Source organism: Enhydra lutris, unplaced genomic scaffold, assembly GCF_002288905.1.
Source record: "Enhydra lutris kenyoni isolate GAN:26980312 unplaced genomic scaffold, ASM228890v2 scaffoldscaffold8, whole genome shotgun sequence".
NCBI classification, from domain to species: domain Eukaryota; kingdom Metazoa; phylum Chordata; class Mammalia; order Carnivora; family Mustelidae; genus Enhydra; species Enhydra lutris.
The window spans coordinates 42339969-42357792 of NW_019154092.1; the positions used below are offsets into that span (position 1 = coordinate 42339969).

Sequence of the window (17824 nt, forward strand, 5' to 3'; positions counted from 1 at the left end):
TCCTTGCTAGTAAGACTCTGCTCCCCTGTCACGATCAAGCTTCAGGCCCCCACGATCAGATTCCCTCCAGCGAGGTCTACAATCGCGTCCAGGATCAGTGGTCCCAGAGGGCAGGTGCACGCATTGTGCTCTTCCGCTGGGGGCCTCCCAGCCACCACTCCAGGTTAGAGCACATAAAGAATGCAGTACATCACGGTGGGATTAAAGAACCAACTCACACTGAGGATGAAGGCTGTTCACACAGTCCTTGCGGGAGGAGACCAGCCCTCATGAACCACCCCATGAAGCAGCCCCCGGGGCCCCCTCCCACGGACGAGGCTGTAGGCACCTGCTGCCCGGCCCCCACACCACCGGCTTCTTTCCTAACGACTGTGTTCTAAAAGGCAATGGCACTTGCTTGGGGCTGGCAGGGGCCCTTCTAGGCTGCCGTGTGGCTTCACCATAGCAGCACCGGCGACTAGAAGACATGGCCCTGAAAAGGGGTGGGGGAAACAGACGAAATATGAGGTCTGTGGAAAAGTCCTGAAGCACTGATCCTGAGTCCTTCTCCAGAGAGGATAATTACGGGCGGTGGCATTCATTGCTTAGACTGGCTCAAGGGGCACGGCGACCCAGGGTAGTTTGCGGGGGGTGGGGATGTGTCGCGTCGGTGTATGTGTAACACCCTGGGCAGTCTTTACCAGCTTTTCACTCCTTAGTTCCCTCATCTGTAAAACGGGGAAATGATGCCTGTACCTTCCTCACGAGGCACCGTGAGGATCAGCTGAGGCAGGTGCGTGAGGCAGCCGGGAAAGTGACCCCCGGGGGCTTTACCCACAAGCCGCCGCTGCAGGTGACAGTCGCCACAGGCCCGCCTAGCCGGTCGCCCGCGCGGCCCCCAGCACGAACCCCGAGCCCCCGTGAGAACCAGTAACAGCACCAGGAACACAAAGACAACAGGATCCCTGCCATTTCAGGGTTCCCGGTCCAGGGAAATGACAAACTCTTGATTGCAAGACAAGGGGACAGATGCAGTGATAGGACAGAGAGAGAGCACTGTTGGCCCATAAAGGTAGGGGCCACAGACTCCGACTGGGAGGTCAGAACCGGCTTCACAGTCTAGAAGGCGTGCTAAGAGCCCATCTGGGAAGGAGGGAAGAACCTAGGAAGACCAACAGAAGAGGAGAAAGGCCTTTTAGCCAAAGGAAACAGCTCACGCTCATGTAATTTTTCATTAGGGAATTCACTTAGTTCATCCATTCTACCATATGTTCCTTCTGTGTTGGGCTCGGTGCTTCCAGCTAGGGGCTGGGGGCATTAACACAAGGGTTGTCCTTGGCAATAAAGGATCTACGTGTCTCCAAACAGGGCACCACGCCCCATGCTTCTGGTGAGCCTTAGACTACCGGTAGTTCAGTCTCAGGAAGCCCTAAGGTATACGCGGATTTTCTACTGCAGTGGGATGGGGGTAGTGGTACCCCTAATGCCCACATTGTCTGTGGGTGAGCTGTACTGGGAATTTGCCATTTTTTGGATGTAGTTCTCTCCGTTACACTACATTCTGAAAGGGAAGGAGTTTGTCGTACCCTTTACTGAGACCACCTGGGCCATGCCCTGCTGCAACCCCGGAATACGGTGGAGCTGGTATTTCAGATCTGTCCCGCCAAGAGTCCACAAAGAAGCTCCAGAATCAAGACTCGGGTTTGAGTTCGGGGTGTTGTAGCTGCAGCCTTTGCCTTATTTACAACAAGCGTCTGGGGGAAGGTCTGAGGCCAGTTAGGCAGTGAGAAGGTATGAGAAGTGCACCTGTTTTCCCAACCGCTGAGGAAAGCTGTGCCTGGGCTACAGACTGGAGCCCCTGGGCGGCTGCGTGGTGTGGGCAGGGGCACGGCGGGCAGATCTACAGAGCCTCGGGCTTTGGAGAAGCCAGAGTCCTGGGCCAGCAGCAAACCCCAAGGGGTTGTGCAAACATTTTTTCTTTTCTACATGTGTAGAGATGTGAAAAAAGATAGGAAGTACTCTATATACATGAAGGGACTTCTCTTTTACAGTTGCTGATGTTGGGAAACAGACAAACACCTCAAACAGTTTTAAGAGGAAGGATGAAGACCAGAGCACGCTGTTAAGCCCCCACTCCCCAGTTCTCTGGGCATTCCGGGTAAGCCTCCAGGGGCAAGCCTAGCTCACCTTGATGAGGTTCTCCAGGACAGACCTGCAGATGGCCTTTTTGTCTGTGTTGGCGAGCTCTCTCTTCTTGACCAGCACTCGATACCGGTTGAAGAAGTCATGGTAAGCCCACCTGGAGGGAAAGCAGGTGCATCAGGCAACGTGTCCTGCCTCTCAGCCACACAAGGGCCGCGGGCCGTCACAGACCGCGCCTGCCCCTATGGGGTCACAACTCCCAGCACAAAGCTGTTCTCAGAGCAGCAAAAAACATTCCAGGGCCTCGTCTTCCTCCAGTCCCTCTGAGAATTTCAGTGTGTGGCTGAATTACATGATCACGAGTGGAAGAGGGAAAGGGAGGCTTCTGCAGATCGCTCTGGAAGGACTGACCGGAGGCAGAACAACTTACAGGGCTTCTGCCCACGCAGACGTGGGGCGCTCCACTACCCTCCTGGAGGAGGAAACTTGCCAGGAAGGCAGCCTGGTTTTTAAATGTTGGTTTTGTCTTACGACATTAATAGTTCTCATTGAAAACTTCAAAAAGTGCAGAAAAGCAAACATTAGCTGATAAAAAGCGATATTCTAACCCTAAGCAACAACACTGTTCACACAGTCTGGCATACCTTAGAAAGAACCCTTTTTCTTCCCAAAGGTGATTTCCCTTAGGAGTCCCCCACCCTGTTCATTAGAGAAATATGAGCCTGCTGTGAAGGAAATACTCAGCAACTCACATCAAAAACTAATAAAAATTGAAGAGCTCTTCTAGTCCCACTACCTTTTCAGTAAGTGTGCTCTGGTAGGTTCCAGAAGGGAATCTTCCAGAGGGCCTTATGTCTGTCCCTTGGCCTGTGAAGAGAGCTCTACTTAAACAAATGCAAGCTTTTCAATGAGTGAACTATTTCTAGTTCTAGAAAGGGGTCCAGCCCCTTTCCCTTCATACAGATGTTCACACTCTCTCTCCTGGCTCCTGACTTGGGATCGAGGGAGGCTCACAAACGCCTCAGGTCAGCACACATTCTGTTCCCGTGCTATGCTGCTCTACGGAGCCTCAGCTCCCAATCCAGACCCCTGTGACGGGGAAGCCGGCCCTCCAGCCCTCCCCTCACCCCATTCTGTGTCCTCAGCAGAGGTGCCCCATCAGCCCCCGCTCACCCCTTCGGAAGCACCAGGTGTGGCACACAGCCTGTCCCCAGGCACACGTGTGGTCCTCGTCGCCCACTTAAAAACCAGTCAGATGCTGCTTCAAGGTTGTGCATCTACCACTTACCATCACCTGGGGCCTCGCAGAGTGATGGTCTCTCATTCTAAAGTACTAACTGGGAGTAAATGGATTGAACCCCTTCTCCCGGAGCACGTTTGCCTTTAAGGGGTGGGGGGGTCCTCTAGAAATTTCATCCAAAAAAACTAAGCACTGGGGAATATTAGGTAGTCCTGGTGGGGGGGCACACCATGCGCCCAGGAGGCTGGTTCTTCCAGACTGCCTCTCCTTGCGCTCCACAACCACCCGCCAGTGTGGGCCTCGGGTCCCTCTTCCCTCCCAGGCCGTTTTCAGTGCCCTGCCCGGACTGAGCTCCTGCCTCTCCGTTACCTCAGTAACCACTTCCCTTGGTTTGGTGGAAATTTCTAACCTAGCGATGGGTGTCAGAGCGGGGAGCATAAAAGCAAGTGACAAAAAGCATTCTCATTTTTTTCCACTGTGTAAGATGGTTGCTTAGAAGTTACACTTTTTAACCAGCTTTATTGAGATAACTCACATACCATAAAATTTACTTTTAATTTGGAAAACAGACTTTAGTATATCTCTAAAGTCATGCAACCATACCGAGTACTGCATTCCAGAATATTCTCATAATCCCCCACCAAGCTCCCAGGCCCATTATCAGTCACTCCCCATTCTCCCCTCAGACCCTGGGGACCACTCATATCCTTCGTTTCTATGCTTCTTACCTTTTAATTAATCCTGTCACACAGGTAATGGTAGCCTCTATTCTGCTCAGAGCTGACTGGGCATTACATGGTCCCGCTCCCAGGCTCCCTGTGATGTGCGCAGGCTCCTTCAGGAGGAGGATAGAGAAGCGCTGGGAGCCCCCAAGGCCTCTGTTCCATGGCCTGGGGAAGAGTCCCGTCACCCACTGTGCTCCTGTGGCTTCCTGCCCCTCCAGTTGTGGGGAGACTATGAACCAAACCCACTGAAATCCGGGCCATCTCTAATAGGCGGCTTTAGGAAATGGAAACATTGAAGGTTATCTGCCCAACTGAAGGCTGCTTCTGTTATTCCAGTCATGTGCAATAAATGTCAAGAAAACTCCTGAGGTCTGACCGTCTTAATTTTGGAGGCTTGGGAGCAGAGCGAGAGGTGATAAGCCACACATCAGATGGGCGTTCTGTTTTTAAGGCACAGGAAGGCTACCGGGCTTCTCCAGAGCTCTTTCTGCCCCAACCCCTGAAACTTAAACACAGGCCATTCTCTCCACTGATATTTCCACGTCGGGTAAGATGCAAACAGAATGCCGGACACTGATAAAGGGCTTTGCAGGATCCAAGTCTTCTTGGTCCTCACGCCCAGCCGTCCACCAGTGGCTCCACCAAGCCACTGTTCCCGCCCACTCAGGGAGGCGTGGGCTCTCCCCCGAAGGCCGCTCAGCACTTTCTGGGTGACTTTCCGAGGGCACCTCCCCTCCCTGCAATAGTTATTTGTGTACTCGTCTTATTTCTCCCAACGAGTTTGCAATTTCTCCGGGGGAAATAATCAGAGCAGCATTTAGCTGGGCTAAAAACCTTAAATGGTTCTAATTTGAAGACTTCTTACTGCTGACAGTTCCAGAACTCAGGGAGGTTACGGGCTCAAGAAAATAAGACAGTAGGGAGATGCAACGGCACACATCCAGGCGGGTCCAGAACAAGGTTGGGGTACAGAAGCACGGAGGCCTCCTCCGACACAGCCCGGCCCTGTGACCTCAGGCAAGTCTTGGACTCGTCGCACGTGGAGCTCTCCGAAATGGAGAGACCACCCCCCACCTCACAAAGCACCTCCTGCATGGTGGGGGCTGAGGAGTTCATGCATGTGGAGTGCTTAGAAAGCTCCTCCCCCCCATCCAAGTGACCCTCCCCTTCCTGCCTGATCCCCACCCCTTTTCTTACAAAGGCTTCACTGCTCCAGGGTAGTACTGATGCAGGAGGAAGGCAGCAGCAGAAGCCAAGCCATTGGCTGTGGGGGCTGGGGGCAGGCTCTCCCTCTCAACTGCCCAAGGAGCAGACGGCCAGCACGGGAGCTGGGCGTGTATGAGTGCCCTTCAGCTGAGGGCCCAAAATCAAATGGGGATTCTCTATTCTGTGGGCCTCTGTGCATTTAGAGAGAAAGGCCTTGCAGGAAAGTCCCCATCATTTGTGAAGAGAAACCTCCCAAGTGAAGCTAATCAGAGTTTGTGATTGTTTTTCAAAAAAAAATCGAATTTCTTCACAGAACTTCCTGATTTGGTAGGGATATCTGGATGGAGATTTTTTGTGGCCATGTAAAAATTGGGGAAGACCCCTCTATAGGACCACAACGTGTCCAAGATTTCCCCCTGAAAAAATCCACAACCACAAATCTCTCCTTCCCGGAGCATTTTAATGATTCCCGTTTCCCTGTGGGATACAGAGCTTTATGCCTTCTCTAAAAACTAGCTTTTGTACATGTGTTAGCTTCTCTGCTCGACTCTAGCCTCCTCTGGCCGGGCTAGGATATATTTTTAAACTTCTCAGCACCTAACACGGTATCTTCCTACGTAGTTACTTACATTTTAAAAGAATGGATGTTTTCCTGACCAATAAAGAGGTTGGAATCCCAACGTTAGACCTTTTCATTCTACTAGTGTTTCTCAAAAAGGATACTATTGGCTTTGTAGCAGGATGATCCTTTTGTGCTCCAACGGACAAAGACCATTCCTTACCACGCCATTCCTTGCGATACACAAACATGTTTGCAAATATCTGCAGAATGTTTCCTATAGAACATAGTTCTAGTCCAGAAAACCACCATCTTGAGACCAACCAACCATGCCTGCCATCTTCCTCCACAGTCTAAGTCCACTGCTTCTGTTCGTGCTTTCCGCCCTCCTCAGGTGGCCCTGGACAGGTCCTCTCCCACTTACGCTACGGCTGTGTGACAGCCTGGACAGGTCTTTTAAGCCAGTCCTAGGCCTGGCTGCTCCTCCGTTCCGTATCACATTAACAGTGGGAGAAGAGGTCCCATTCTTAGTCTGTTACTAGGTCCCAGCTGTGGCCTCAGCCCTGGGTTACATGGAGTCCCAGCGGCCTCAGGGACAGAATGCACTCAGTCCCACTCTCCCTGGATTTGGACTCCCCGGCAAGGGGCTTGGCCGAATGTCCTGGACTTTAGTGCCATGCTTCCTGTGGAAACAAGGCCGCGTGCCCCCGGCCGGCTAGGGAGAAGTGCCCTCCTGGTAGTCACAGCTGGGTGTGGGGTAAAAGCCCAGGGCCTAGGATCACTCCTGGTGAGAATGGGGAGATCAGAGGCAGAGGCAAGGTCGGAAAGGTGCTTCCTTACAACAAGCTCCTCAGGCTTGAGACAGCGTGTGGTGAACACAGCTGCTGTGAGTGTGGAGCAAACACAGTAGGGTGACGTTCCGGTCGACTAAGTTGCTATCTAGAGCCCCATAACCATTTGCATGTGGGAACATTCTAGAGAACATGCCTCCCTGAGTGGTCCTCAGTGGATGGCTGCGAACAGATGGAGAACAGTCAAAGTGATCACACTGTGTACTTCCCTTCTCTTGGATAGATTCCCTCCTGCAGGATTGGCTGGAAAAACAAACTCTAAGAGTCCTCAGGAAGAACCCTTCAAGATGGCAGGTCAGGTTATCACGAGGGTGAAAACGGCGAGCACGTTTGCAATCTATCCGATAAGCAACTAGTACCTCGAAAATATAAAAAACTCCTACATCACCGAAGGGACAAATAACCCGGTTAAAAAAACGGACAAAAAAAAAAATCTGAATACATTTCTTCAAAGAGGATACACAGGGGCGCCTGGGTGGCTCAGTTGGTTGAGTGGCTGCCTTCGGCTCAGGTCATGATCTCAGGGTCCTGGGACCGAGCCCCGCATTGGGCTCTCTGCTCAGAAGGGAACCCGCTTCCCCCTCTCTCTGCCTGCCTCTCTGCCTATTTGTGATCTCTGTCTGTTAAATAAATAAATAAAATCTTAAAAAAAAAAAAAAAAGAAAAGAAAAAGAGGATATACAAATAGCCAACAAGCCCACGAAAAGACGCGCAACATCATTAATCATCCAGGAAACACAACCAAAATCAAAATGGGATACCACTTGACACCCCCTAGAATGGCTCTAACGAAACAGAGAGACAATAACAAATGTTGGCAAGAATGTATAGAAATAGGAAACCACATCCATTGCTGGTGGAAACATAAAATGGTGCAACTACGGGGGTTACTGTCTGGCAGGTCCTGAAAAGGGTAAACAGAGTTACCATGCCAGCCAGCATTCCCACTCCCAGATATATCATCAAGAGAAAGAAAAATGCATGTTCACACAAAAATACACACATGGATATTCAGAACAGCATGATTCATACCTGCCCCAAAGCGGAAATAACCCAAATGTCCATCGATTGATGGATAAAACCCAGTGTATCCTTGCAACAGGATGGTATTAGGTAACATAAAAAAATAAAACCGTGTTAAAACCGGGATAACACAAAAAGCCACTTATCATAGGCTTCCACTGGTTTGAAATGTCCAGAGTAGACAAATTTATAGAAAGAGAAAGTCCGTGGTTGCCAGGGCTGGGAGGAGGGGGAAAGAGGCAGTGACCACTAACAGGAACAGGGTTTCCCTCCGGGGTGATAAAACACTCCGTAATTGGTAGTCATGGTTGCACGATGCTGGGAACATAATGAAAACCACTCTAGGATTGCCTACTTTAAAAGGATATTTTTATCATACATAAATTATATCTTTTTTAAAAGTCAGTGTGATGAACAAATGAGATTTGGGGAGGGCTTTTGTAAGGCAGTACATGAAACCTGGGACTCATTATTTCAGCACCGATCCCGCGGAGGGGTTCCCAGCACAAACGCGGCAGGTGTGTGCCCACCATTCACATCACTGCTGATTAGCCTCTACTTGCCTTCCTTGTTGTCCCCACGTACATCCTGGGAAACAGAGCCTCAGAGTCAGAGGTGGCCCCGGTCTGAAGGTCGCTAAGCTTTGCTGCCGAAGGAGGGAAACCTAATTCTTCCCCACTGGCTCAGAGCTGGAACCGAGTTACAAAGTGAAGAGCAGAAATCCTCCGTGTTGGCACTGCCCAGAGATAGCCACGGGGCTGCAGCTGACCCGCGGCCCACAGTCTCCTCCGATGGAGAGTTGCAAGGCAGGGCGCGTGTGCAGACCAGCTGCCTGGTGGCTGTGATGAGCAGCCCCGCCGAGGACCCTGGGGCAGACTCCGGCCCGAGGGAGAGCGCGTGGCCCTCGGGCACAAGAGCCACGATGAAGGGCTGTGAGATCACGGGCAAGAACGATTTTGCACCAAAGTAAGCTCTGCGTTACTGGCTTGGTGGGGTTTTTAATCGCAAGGCAAGTGACGATGGGTCTTTAGTCCTGACTAAATGGGCAGGTGGACTGAGCAACTTCTCCAGACTCCACCCTCCTTCTACATTCATGTTTTGTGTACGTGGCGGCCGAGGGATGGAAGCTGGCAAGTGATAAGTCTTTTCGGACGGTGCTGCTGAGTTTTTCTGAGGTAAAGAGGAGAGCACGGAAGATTTAGGCATTTAGTTTTTACATATAAACCTTGCATACTCAAGTCGTCCTCCCACAACATGTGTGTTGTGGTTAAATGGAGTTTGCTTCACAAATCCTCTGGGACACAAAGCTGCGTTGAATACACCCCCCTGCCCTCCACCCCCCACGGGAGACCAGGCATCGCACAGGCACAGAACACGGGGCAGGGGTGCGGCCGGGAGCCAGGTGACGGTGACAGTCACAGTGGCCCAGCTCTTCCCAGACACCGCATTCAGCACGGTGCTTTCTGTGTGTGCTAACGGCCATATTTCTTAGCCACTGCAGCGCATTTCAAATGGAATGATACATTCTCATTTTTAATCAGACTCACAGAGAGCCACAATTCTTAGGCAGATAAAAATAGACAAGCATAGAGCCTGAGGGTGGGACGAGGGGTCTCCAGAGAGCTGCTGCTGGCCCGCCAATCTGTGTGTGTCCTCCTGGGCTGGCCGTGCTGGGGGGGCACTGGACACGTGTTCGCTTCAGAATGGGGCTAAGTGTCCTGCGCGTAGGGCGTCGGAGGCTGGATGCAGAAACTTGGCCTGAAATCTTGGCTGCAAAGGGCTGGCCTCTGCATGGGCTCCCGGGGAAGCGGCCTCCAGACATTTCATCGTGAGTCCCTGGGATCCCGAGCCATGCATTCTTCCTCTTTGCCATCTTCTTCCCTGGAAAGAGTTGGCATGTGCCCTTTGGCCACTTAAGTTGGAGAAATGTAGAAAAATGTTCTGAGTTGTAGTCCCTCTTCCTCAAAGAAGCCACTCGAGTTTCGTTGGGCAATAGCTCTGCAAAATCATGTTACTTAACAAGCTAAATCAAGTGAAATCACGTTGCTATCTCGAGTCCTAGCACCATGGAGGCGAATTCTTTCTGAGATGAGCCCTTAGCCTGCTCAAGCCCCTTGGGGCTCCCAAAGGTCTCCCAAAGTCAGGCTAACAAAATGGGTGCTCGGGTCTACATTCTGAGGTTACACTTTTGTTAGCTTCAAAAGCTAACACCTTGATGGGTACACAGTAGCTGTACCACCTTGTCTGGTTTATCCCCAGATACAGCAGACACCCCAGCCTCCGGGACCAAGCAGTAAGGGAGAGGTTCAAGCGGTGAGCTCCCTCCAAATGCCTACCGTGACTGGCAGGTGCGGACGGGCAATGTGTGGAGTCACAAGATCATGGGCGAGGTAGTTCTGCTCCCAGCCCTCTCCCCACTGCTCAGCTTTCAAAGAAAGGCCACCCTGGGTGCCGTGGCTCTGGGAGAGGGTATTCGCATCAAAATGAAACAATATGGAGGATTCAGCTCTACCGCAACACCAACAAAAGTGCCGTAAAACTGTGGCGCCTCTTTCCGAAAGCGAACACTTCAAATGGCCATTTGGGGAGGGAATCCTCCCTCTGAGGTCTCGGCAAAATCTGCTAAGACAGCAGAGGTAAGGCAGCACTCTGGACCCAAGCCCAAACATGTAAATCACAGCATTAGGTAACATTTTCTGTGGAGCAGAAAATACCAGGTTTTTTTTCCTTCCCTCCCTACACTCGCCACAATACTTGCAATTATGAAAACAAAAGGTACAGATGCCCTAGTGATTAGGTGCTAGAAAGAGGGGTGAATCGATCAGGGCGGCAGAAGGACACCCATCGGCTGCCCCACAGGATGTGAGTCTGCGGGTGCGTCGGCATTGCCGGTGGTGACGGAGTCAGGTGGAACGCACGGCAGGAAAGGCCGTTTCCCACGTAGGTCTAAGGACCTGGAGGCAGTGTGCTCTCTGGGCAGCCAAGGCAGAGGAGGTCTGCATAAGGACACAAGCCAGTCCGGCCCGCTAAGACTGGGAGACAGAACAGGAAGGACGAATGAGGACTGACTGGCAGAGAAGGTCTCTTCCCAGATCGCTGGGCAGGAGAAGTTATCGTCCCTTCTGTGCCTGCACGTGGAGCTGCTTCCGGGTTGGTGGAATCCTCCCACTGCCTCCCCGTATACCCGAATCCTCTTCCCCCGCTTCGAGGCCCATCTCAAACCTCACCTCCTCCAGGAAACCCACATTTCCTTCCAGACTTGGCCTAATTCTATGCTGCTCTGTTGTAGGTTTTTATCCCTTCTCCTGGACTGTGAACTCCTGATAGGCTGAGGTCATGACTTAGATCCTTGATTCCCTCCCAGCCATCGGCACAGAGCCAGAAGCTCCACGGGGGAGGAGTGGAGCAGGTGGCCGGGTTAACAGGAGAGGAGACATAGAGGCAAGAATACTTTCTCATTCTATAGCAGCTCAGGGAACACCATGGGAGTGAAATCCTGTCCCTCTTCCTCTTCCACTTCCTCCGACAGAGGATTCTGTACTGTAGCAGCAAACTGGCAGGAACGTGGGTGGGACGTGCGGTCACCGATTTCACAGCGAGGCTGCAAGCAAGTTGGGTGGGTGAGTCCGAGGTGACAGGCCCAGGGACCTTTCCCAGAAGCAGAGTCTAGAGCTCATCGCATCAGACCCAGGCTCCTGGCTTTTGCTTGATGGTCTCCAAGACAAGAGGTTCACACCCTCTGCAAAGCACTTGTCTATCAAACAACTCATTGTGTTAAAAGTTCTCGGTAAACAGGTGGCTCCTTACATCCCGGGATGGAGCCCCAAGGTCTCAGCTGCCCTAGAATAGCTCATTTTCCCATGCTTCTCTCCTTTCCTCACCCCTGGCGTGGCATGGTCCCAATGTTCATGCCTCCTGCCTGCCAAGCCCCCCAGCAGCTTCAGTTAGAGTGTGAGACAGAGAGGAGCACCTGGGCTCCTTTGCTCACCCGGAGTCTCTGTGCTGCGTGGCACAGGTGTGGCTGAGGACCCATGATCCCAGAGGTTCTTGCGCAAGGACCCTCAACAGCTGAACGTGGGGCATCTTAGTAATTCTTAGACCAACCTTTTTCAATTCCTTGGAGAACTCTGGAAAGCACTTTTGAGGTGACCAGACACAACAGGTTTTCACAAAAATAAAGCTAAACATTTCTGGTAAAGGCCGGTTTTACCCCGTAATTGTATCCATAAGGATGCAGTTTCTTGCTTGTATCTAAGTGAGTGATAAACACATTATTGAATGTTTAAGTGCCTAGCACAGAGTGGGGGACTTTAGAAGCCTTACTTCACTATGACCACCTGTGATGGAAATACTCAGTGATAAGGGAACCCAGGCTTGGAGATGGACTTGTTTGAGGTCGCCCAGCCAAGGAGGTTGGAGCTCTCCGCACAAGCCACACCAGACTCCAAAGGCCAAGGGTTCAACCACAGGCTCCTCCGGCTCTGGCCCAGGCCTCGCACCGTTGGGCAGTCTGTGCCTCCATGTACCGGCCAGAGCCGGCAGGGTGCAGTCTTACTCCAAGCTTCAGGTCTGGGCCCAGTTCTGGGAGCAGGCAGAAAAGCCTACCCTTGCTCTTCACCCCCCCTGATCCCCGTGTGGATGGCGCCTCTCACCAACGTGAGCAGTCGGGTGCTTGACAACAAGCACACAGCTGGGCAGAGGAAGGGGGGTTCTAAGTCCTCACACCACCACAGTGATCTTGAGCAGTTCACTTCCTCCTGTGGGCCTCATCAGCAAAAGCATGTTTCACACCATGACGCACCCATGTCTATATATAAAGCTGAAGGGAGGTCACACTCCAATACCCTTTCTACTGCAAATTGCCATCTTCTATTTTCCATCCTGGGTCATTTCACTAAATAAACAAGATGCCGGTCATGACCCACTACGGTGATTTCCTGACCCACTGACGGCTGCAAAGCGGTCCTGAGGACCAGCGGACTGAAGATGGTAGACTAAAGACCCTTTTAGGGGGAGGCCAACAGATAAGGGAGCCAGAGCAGGAGTAGAGCCTGGCTGCCTGGGGAGCACGCTTTATAAAGCAGTGGCCAGGCAGCTCCCTAAGGCCCTTGCCACACTTGTAAGTTGTATGAACCACATCTGATCTGAGCGCTGTGTCTGGAGCAGCCACGGAGGGTTGATCCGATTGGCTAGACTACAGTGCCTCGAACTCAAGACAGACCTGCTGCGCCCATGGCCTGAGCCCGTCCCCTCAGTCAAAACACTGGTGCTGGGCCCCGCAGGGCAGACAAAGAGAAGGCAGGCAGAGCCCTCACCCGGGAAGGGCAAGCAGGGCTCACCTCCTTCATGGAGCCGTCAGCTATCTGTGTTCAGCCCGAGGGTCGGAAAAGGAGATGGAGCCCAGGACACTCCCTGTCTTTCTTCTAAGCAGGGAGAGACATGGTTCAAAGCAAACTGAAGAGTCTTTCTCTGGGGCCAGAGCGCACTGTTGGGAACGATGCTCCAACCTGCTGGGTTTTGAAAAGCTGCCTGGAGGTTCCAGATCAGTGGTAGTTCTTGTACTCTCCGGGTCAAATGCAAACTCCTAATTCCATCACTAAGTCCCTTCCCAGGTCGAGCATTTGGGAGCTGTTGACAGTTACGTTGTTTCGTGGTCACTACCTGCTGCTAGGAAGGCACTCCTCCACTGCAGTGGCCAAGCTCCCGCTGGAGATGGCAGGGAGGCTGGAGGGAGGCCTGGCCCCTCGTCCGCCTCCCCGTTTCCAGCTCCCTCCACCTCCTGACACACACAGGACTTCCAAGGACAGGGGCTGCTACTCTGGCTCTGCTTGGCTTAGCTCCAGCTCACGGCGGAAGATGCCTAGTCTGTGAGATGCTGGTACGCGGTATGACCTCACGAGAGCTCGCGGGTCGTCACCCATACCTCCCTCCTCCTGCAGGCAAGCCTCTAGAAAGGATCCAGGACTGACATGGCTTCAACAGGCTCTAGGTGGCTCGAGAACCGCAGTGCAAGTTAGATCTTGATAGTGGTTTTTAAATTCAAGACTATATGTTCCATCATGGATTTGATTCTATTTTAAAAGGTCTAGGGGTCCATTAACAAACGGACAGATAAAAAGCTGTCTACGTGTACAATAGAATAGTATTCAACCTCAGAAAGGAAGGAAATTCTGAGCCATGCTACATGGGGGAGACTTAAAGACACCAGACTAAATGAAGGAAGCTGGTCCCCATCACTGTAGGATTCCACACAGACGAAGGCTGCACCGTCGTCAAAAACAGAGACCAAGTAGAATGATGGCTGCCAGCCGTTGGAGGGGGAAGGAAACAGGGATTTAGTGTTTAATGGGCACAGAGTTTCAGTCTTGCAAGATGAAAAGAGTTCTGGAGATGGGTGCACAAATACAAACATACTTACCACCAAACTGTACATTTCAAAATGGTTCTGACAGGGAATAGGTGTATTTAAAAAAGAAAAAAAAAAAAGTAAATGGCACAAGGTGGGAATAAAGGAGAAATCCCCTTTGCAGCTCTAGCTGGCTCCTCGCCCAGACCAGTGCCAATCTGAAATGGGAAAAGTTTCCCCAGAGGATGCCACCATGGACTCCCAGGCTTCTCAGGCCAAAAGGACGTTCTCCCCTCTGTCAGCATCCTGCATGGGCCCTCACGCAGGATGGGTCTCTGGCTGACAGCGTGTAAACAGGTTCCCTGGGGAGCCAGGCTCCGGTTGCCCCAGGAAAGCATGGCTGGCAGGCGCATTACCTGGATGGGTAGCCGGCTGCGCTGATTCGGATGGTCTCCAGCACCCCACACGCCCGGAGCTGCTGCACCGCTCTCTTTGGGTCAAAGCTGCAAACACAGTAAGACAAGCTGTGAGTGGACGTGCTGGCACAGAAATGGAACTGGAGAAGGACAGACGACTTCTTCCTGCACTGAGACACAGGCCATCATGCACCTTGAGCACAAGGTCGGGGGCCAAGCACTGACTCAAAGGCAGTGACTGGCAGGCACGTGAGCCGTATGAGCGCCCCGGTCCTGTGCGCATTCATGTTCTCACCTGGGATACGTCATCGTCTTTGTGGCATGACTGAATTGTCTAGCTTCCAAGCCCATCTGTGCCTCCTCCCCAGGGTCTTCCCTTATTATCTGCACCCATGGGGGTATCTGTGCTCAAAGGCCAAATCATACACACTTGCCACCAGCAGCACGTGGCTCAGGAGTCAGAGGGGCGCTTTTCAGGCCCACAGAGCTGGGTTTGAACCAGGACATGGTCACTCACTGGCTGCGTGGGTCACCTGGGGAAGGCAACGCCACCTCCTCAGGCCTTAGTACCCTCATCTATAAAATAGGGGTAATCGTAGGACCCCTTTTTTAGGGTTAGTGCCAAGACGAAACCTAATGGCCTGGGAGAGCAGCTAGCCCAGCAGCGAGGACATCAGCACACGTGCAGGGTCAGCTGCTGTCACAACAGCTGCCCGTTAAGTCTCCGAGACCAATCATCTGGTCTTCAGGGACACAAGCCACATCTTCAGCACCTCATGTCCCCTCAACTGCTTAGCCCTGAAAACCCAGCATGTCCACCAACATGTACATCAGGTAGCGCACCGTACAGTCAGCAGTCAGATAGGTCTGGGCTGAGTCCCCGCCCCAGGAGAGAAGTGTACAGAAGCGCACAAAGCCATAGGTGAGAACCACGGTACCAGGGCAGTGAGAAGCCAGGGGGAGAGCAGCCAGGGTGGCTACGGCAATCACGGGTGGGGGCTTCCTGGGGAAAGAATTCAGCTGAACTAGAGTTAATCTCCGTACTTTGCTAGGACCACTGCCCCACTCAGAGAAAGGGTGGGAAGTAAGTGTTCCCTTTCTTTCTGGCGGCTCCTGAGCTCCGTTCCAGCCCAGGGCCATGCATCTTGTGCTCCTTCTGCTCTGGGAAGTGGGCGGCAAGCGGGGCTGAGGCTCAGATCCCGGGAATTCTGGGATCCCGTTCGCTGGTTGGAGCACACACCTCAGGCAGCCTGTGGACCCCGTGGAGAGAGATGGGCAGCTTTATCTCCAGGACACCAGGGGGCACCCATGCCTGCCGCCTCCCTAACAACCCTAGGAGTCTTCCCAGCAGCGGGGCCCCTCAGGATTCCGCAGAATGGGTCAGGGTTGGAACCTGCCGTGCTTGGATCACAGCTCTCCACGGGAGACTTATCCTGCCCTCCCACCTCTCTGCAGGAGCTGATCGGCTCCTAGTGCCAGCTGCCCTCCTGCGCCAACGACCCAGCAGTCCCTCGAGGCAGATGCACTGGGCCAGCAGGCACCTTCTAGGTGACTGGAGACCACAAGCTGACCTTGAGTCGGGACTCTTCTGCGTTCCAGGTCAGTCCTGGGGCTCAGTGTCCCGGGAGACACCCACACCCTCCTCCAGGCCTATGACCCCTTGGCCTTCTCCTGCTGCCCCCAAACCTGCCCAAGTCCTGCTACTTTGGATACCCAACTCCTCCAGGAAGTCCTCCTGATTATTCTGGTCCCAAGGCATCCACGGCTCTCGAGTAAGGGACAACTGAGCACTCAAGTCTGCACAGTCCTGAGCAAACTAGTTACTTTAAGGGGGTTCATTTCATGTTTTCAGATAGGCAGAAAGCTCCTCAGCAGAAGGTCTTACAGGATGGAAGAAAACAAAAGGAGCATGCGTGGGGAGCCTCCGTGGTCCCCTCTGCACCGGTTCTGAGGTGTCACCGGGACGCAGCACTGCTCTGGGGTCCCAGAAAAACTGTTAACACATGTGCAGTGGTACTTAGGAGCCTGAGAACACAGGGCATAAAGGATGCTTGTGACCTGGAGTGACCTGAGGCAGCCTTCAGGATACAGGCTTGGCTGCTCTCGTCTTGAAGGCAGCCAGCTGGGCCCCGAGCTCAGAACGCACGGTGGATGTGCTCAAGCTTTGGGGAGGGTTTTCCGTGGGCTGCCGACCTCTCCCCTGAGGCTCTCTGCGCCTGTGCTCTCCAGGTCTGATTCAATCTGCTGTGTGTGCGCGGGGATGGGCAGCGTGCTCGGCAAGGCTCTGTGACCCCTCGTCCTTCGTGGGCTGCGGGCCCACCTGCGGTCCTCCCCACTCCCCTGCTCACACGCGTGCTTTCCTCCTGAGTTGGCCACATTCTCTTCCACACGGGATGGGGGAAGAGAGCAAGGGCAAAGCAGAAAACTCGGTATCGCCGCTAACAGCTTACACCACTGTGGGCAACACATCCTCTCTCTGGAGCTCCCTTTCCTCATTCATTCAACAGAGGCTGAGAGTATCTGCCCAACCAGAATTCACCGGTTGGTCATAAGGACTAAGTGGTCGCAAAGAAGAATGCTATTAGAAGAAGCAAGCAGACACTCCACCGAGAAGCTCTTGCCACCCCCTTCCCTGTTCACAGCCCCCAGGGGACATGTAAAGCCAGCCAGCCTCCAGTATTTTAATCTTATCTCTTCAACGGTAAAGAAAGTTGTCACCAGCATGTCTCCATCAGCCTCCCCATGTGTGTTACCAGGCGAGTCGGAGTGGAAAACCAGCTCCTCCTCACTAATAAATTTTGGAGGATCACAGTGAGGACCAGCAACACTTAATTCTGGACTGAAAAGTCGCCAAAGATCTACAGGGTCCGACTGCTGAAACACAGGGGTGCACTTTCTCCTCCAGTCACTGTGCAGACTCAGCAGAGCCCGGAGCCGAGAACCCGGCCCCCTCAGCAGCCCCACGCCACTTCCCTGATTTTCGCACATGCTGCCAGCTCCCACCCCTCTTCAGCACCCCTCTGCGGCGTGCTGCAGTCACATGTGAGGACCCCACGACTCTCAGGGTTGTCCGCGTCTGAGCTCAGGGATCCGTCCAGTTCTTCCAACTAGCGAACCCAGGCAGGTCACACTCCCCCAGGCCACCTCCTCCCCGGACGCTTAAGCACCCCCCACCCCAGCAGGCTTCTCTGCTCCTACAGCACTCCCACGCACCCATGGACGGTCCCTTCTATGCTGCTGTCCGTGACTAATGACCGGCAACACCTTAAGGATGAGGGACATTTCTGTCATTCCACTTGTCCTCACCCAGTGTCCAGTGAACAGTGGGTATGATGGA

General features: G+C 53.0%; 1 protein-coding gene across 1 annotated transcript in view; it reads right to left on the bottom strand.

Annotated features, from left to right (window-relative positions):
* LOC111142499 (myosin VB) overlaps positions 1-17824 on the bottom strand; it is a 186025-nt gene that overhangs the window by 70484 nt on the left and 97717 nt on the right. The window contains exons 15-16 of the mRNA XM_022495717.1: positions 14488-14574; positions 2167-2278 (exon numbers count right to left, since the gene is read on the bottom strand). Of these exons, the coding sequence (XP_022351425.1) occupies positions 2167-2278; positions 14488-14574 (199 nt within the window). The remainder of the gene's footprint in view (positions 1-2166; positions 2279-14487; positions 14575-17824) is intronic.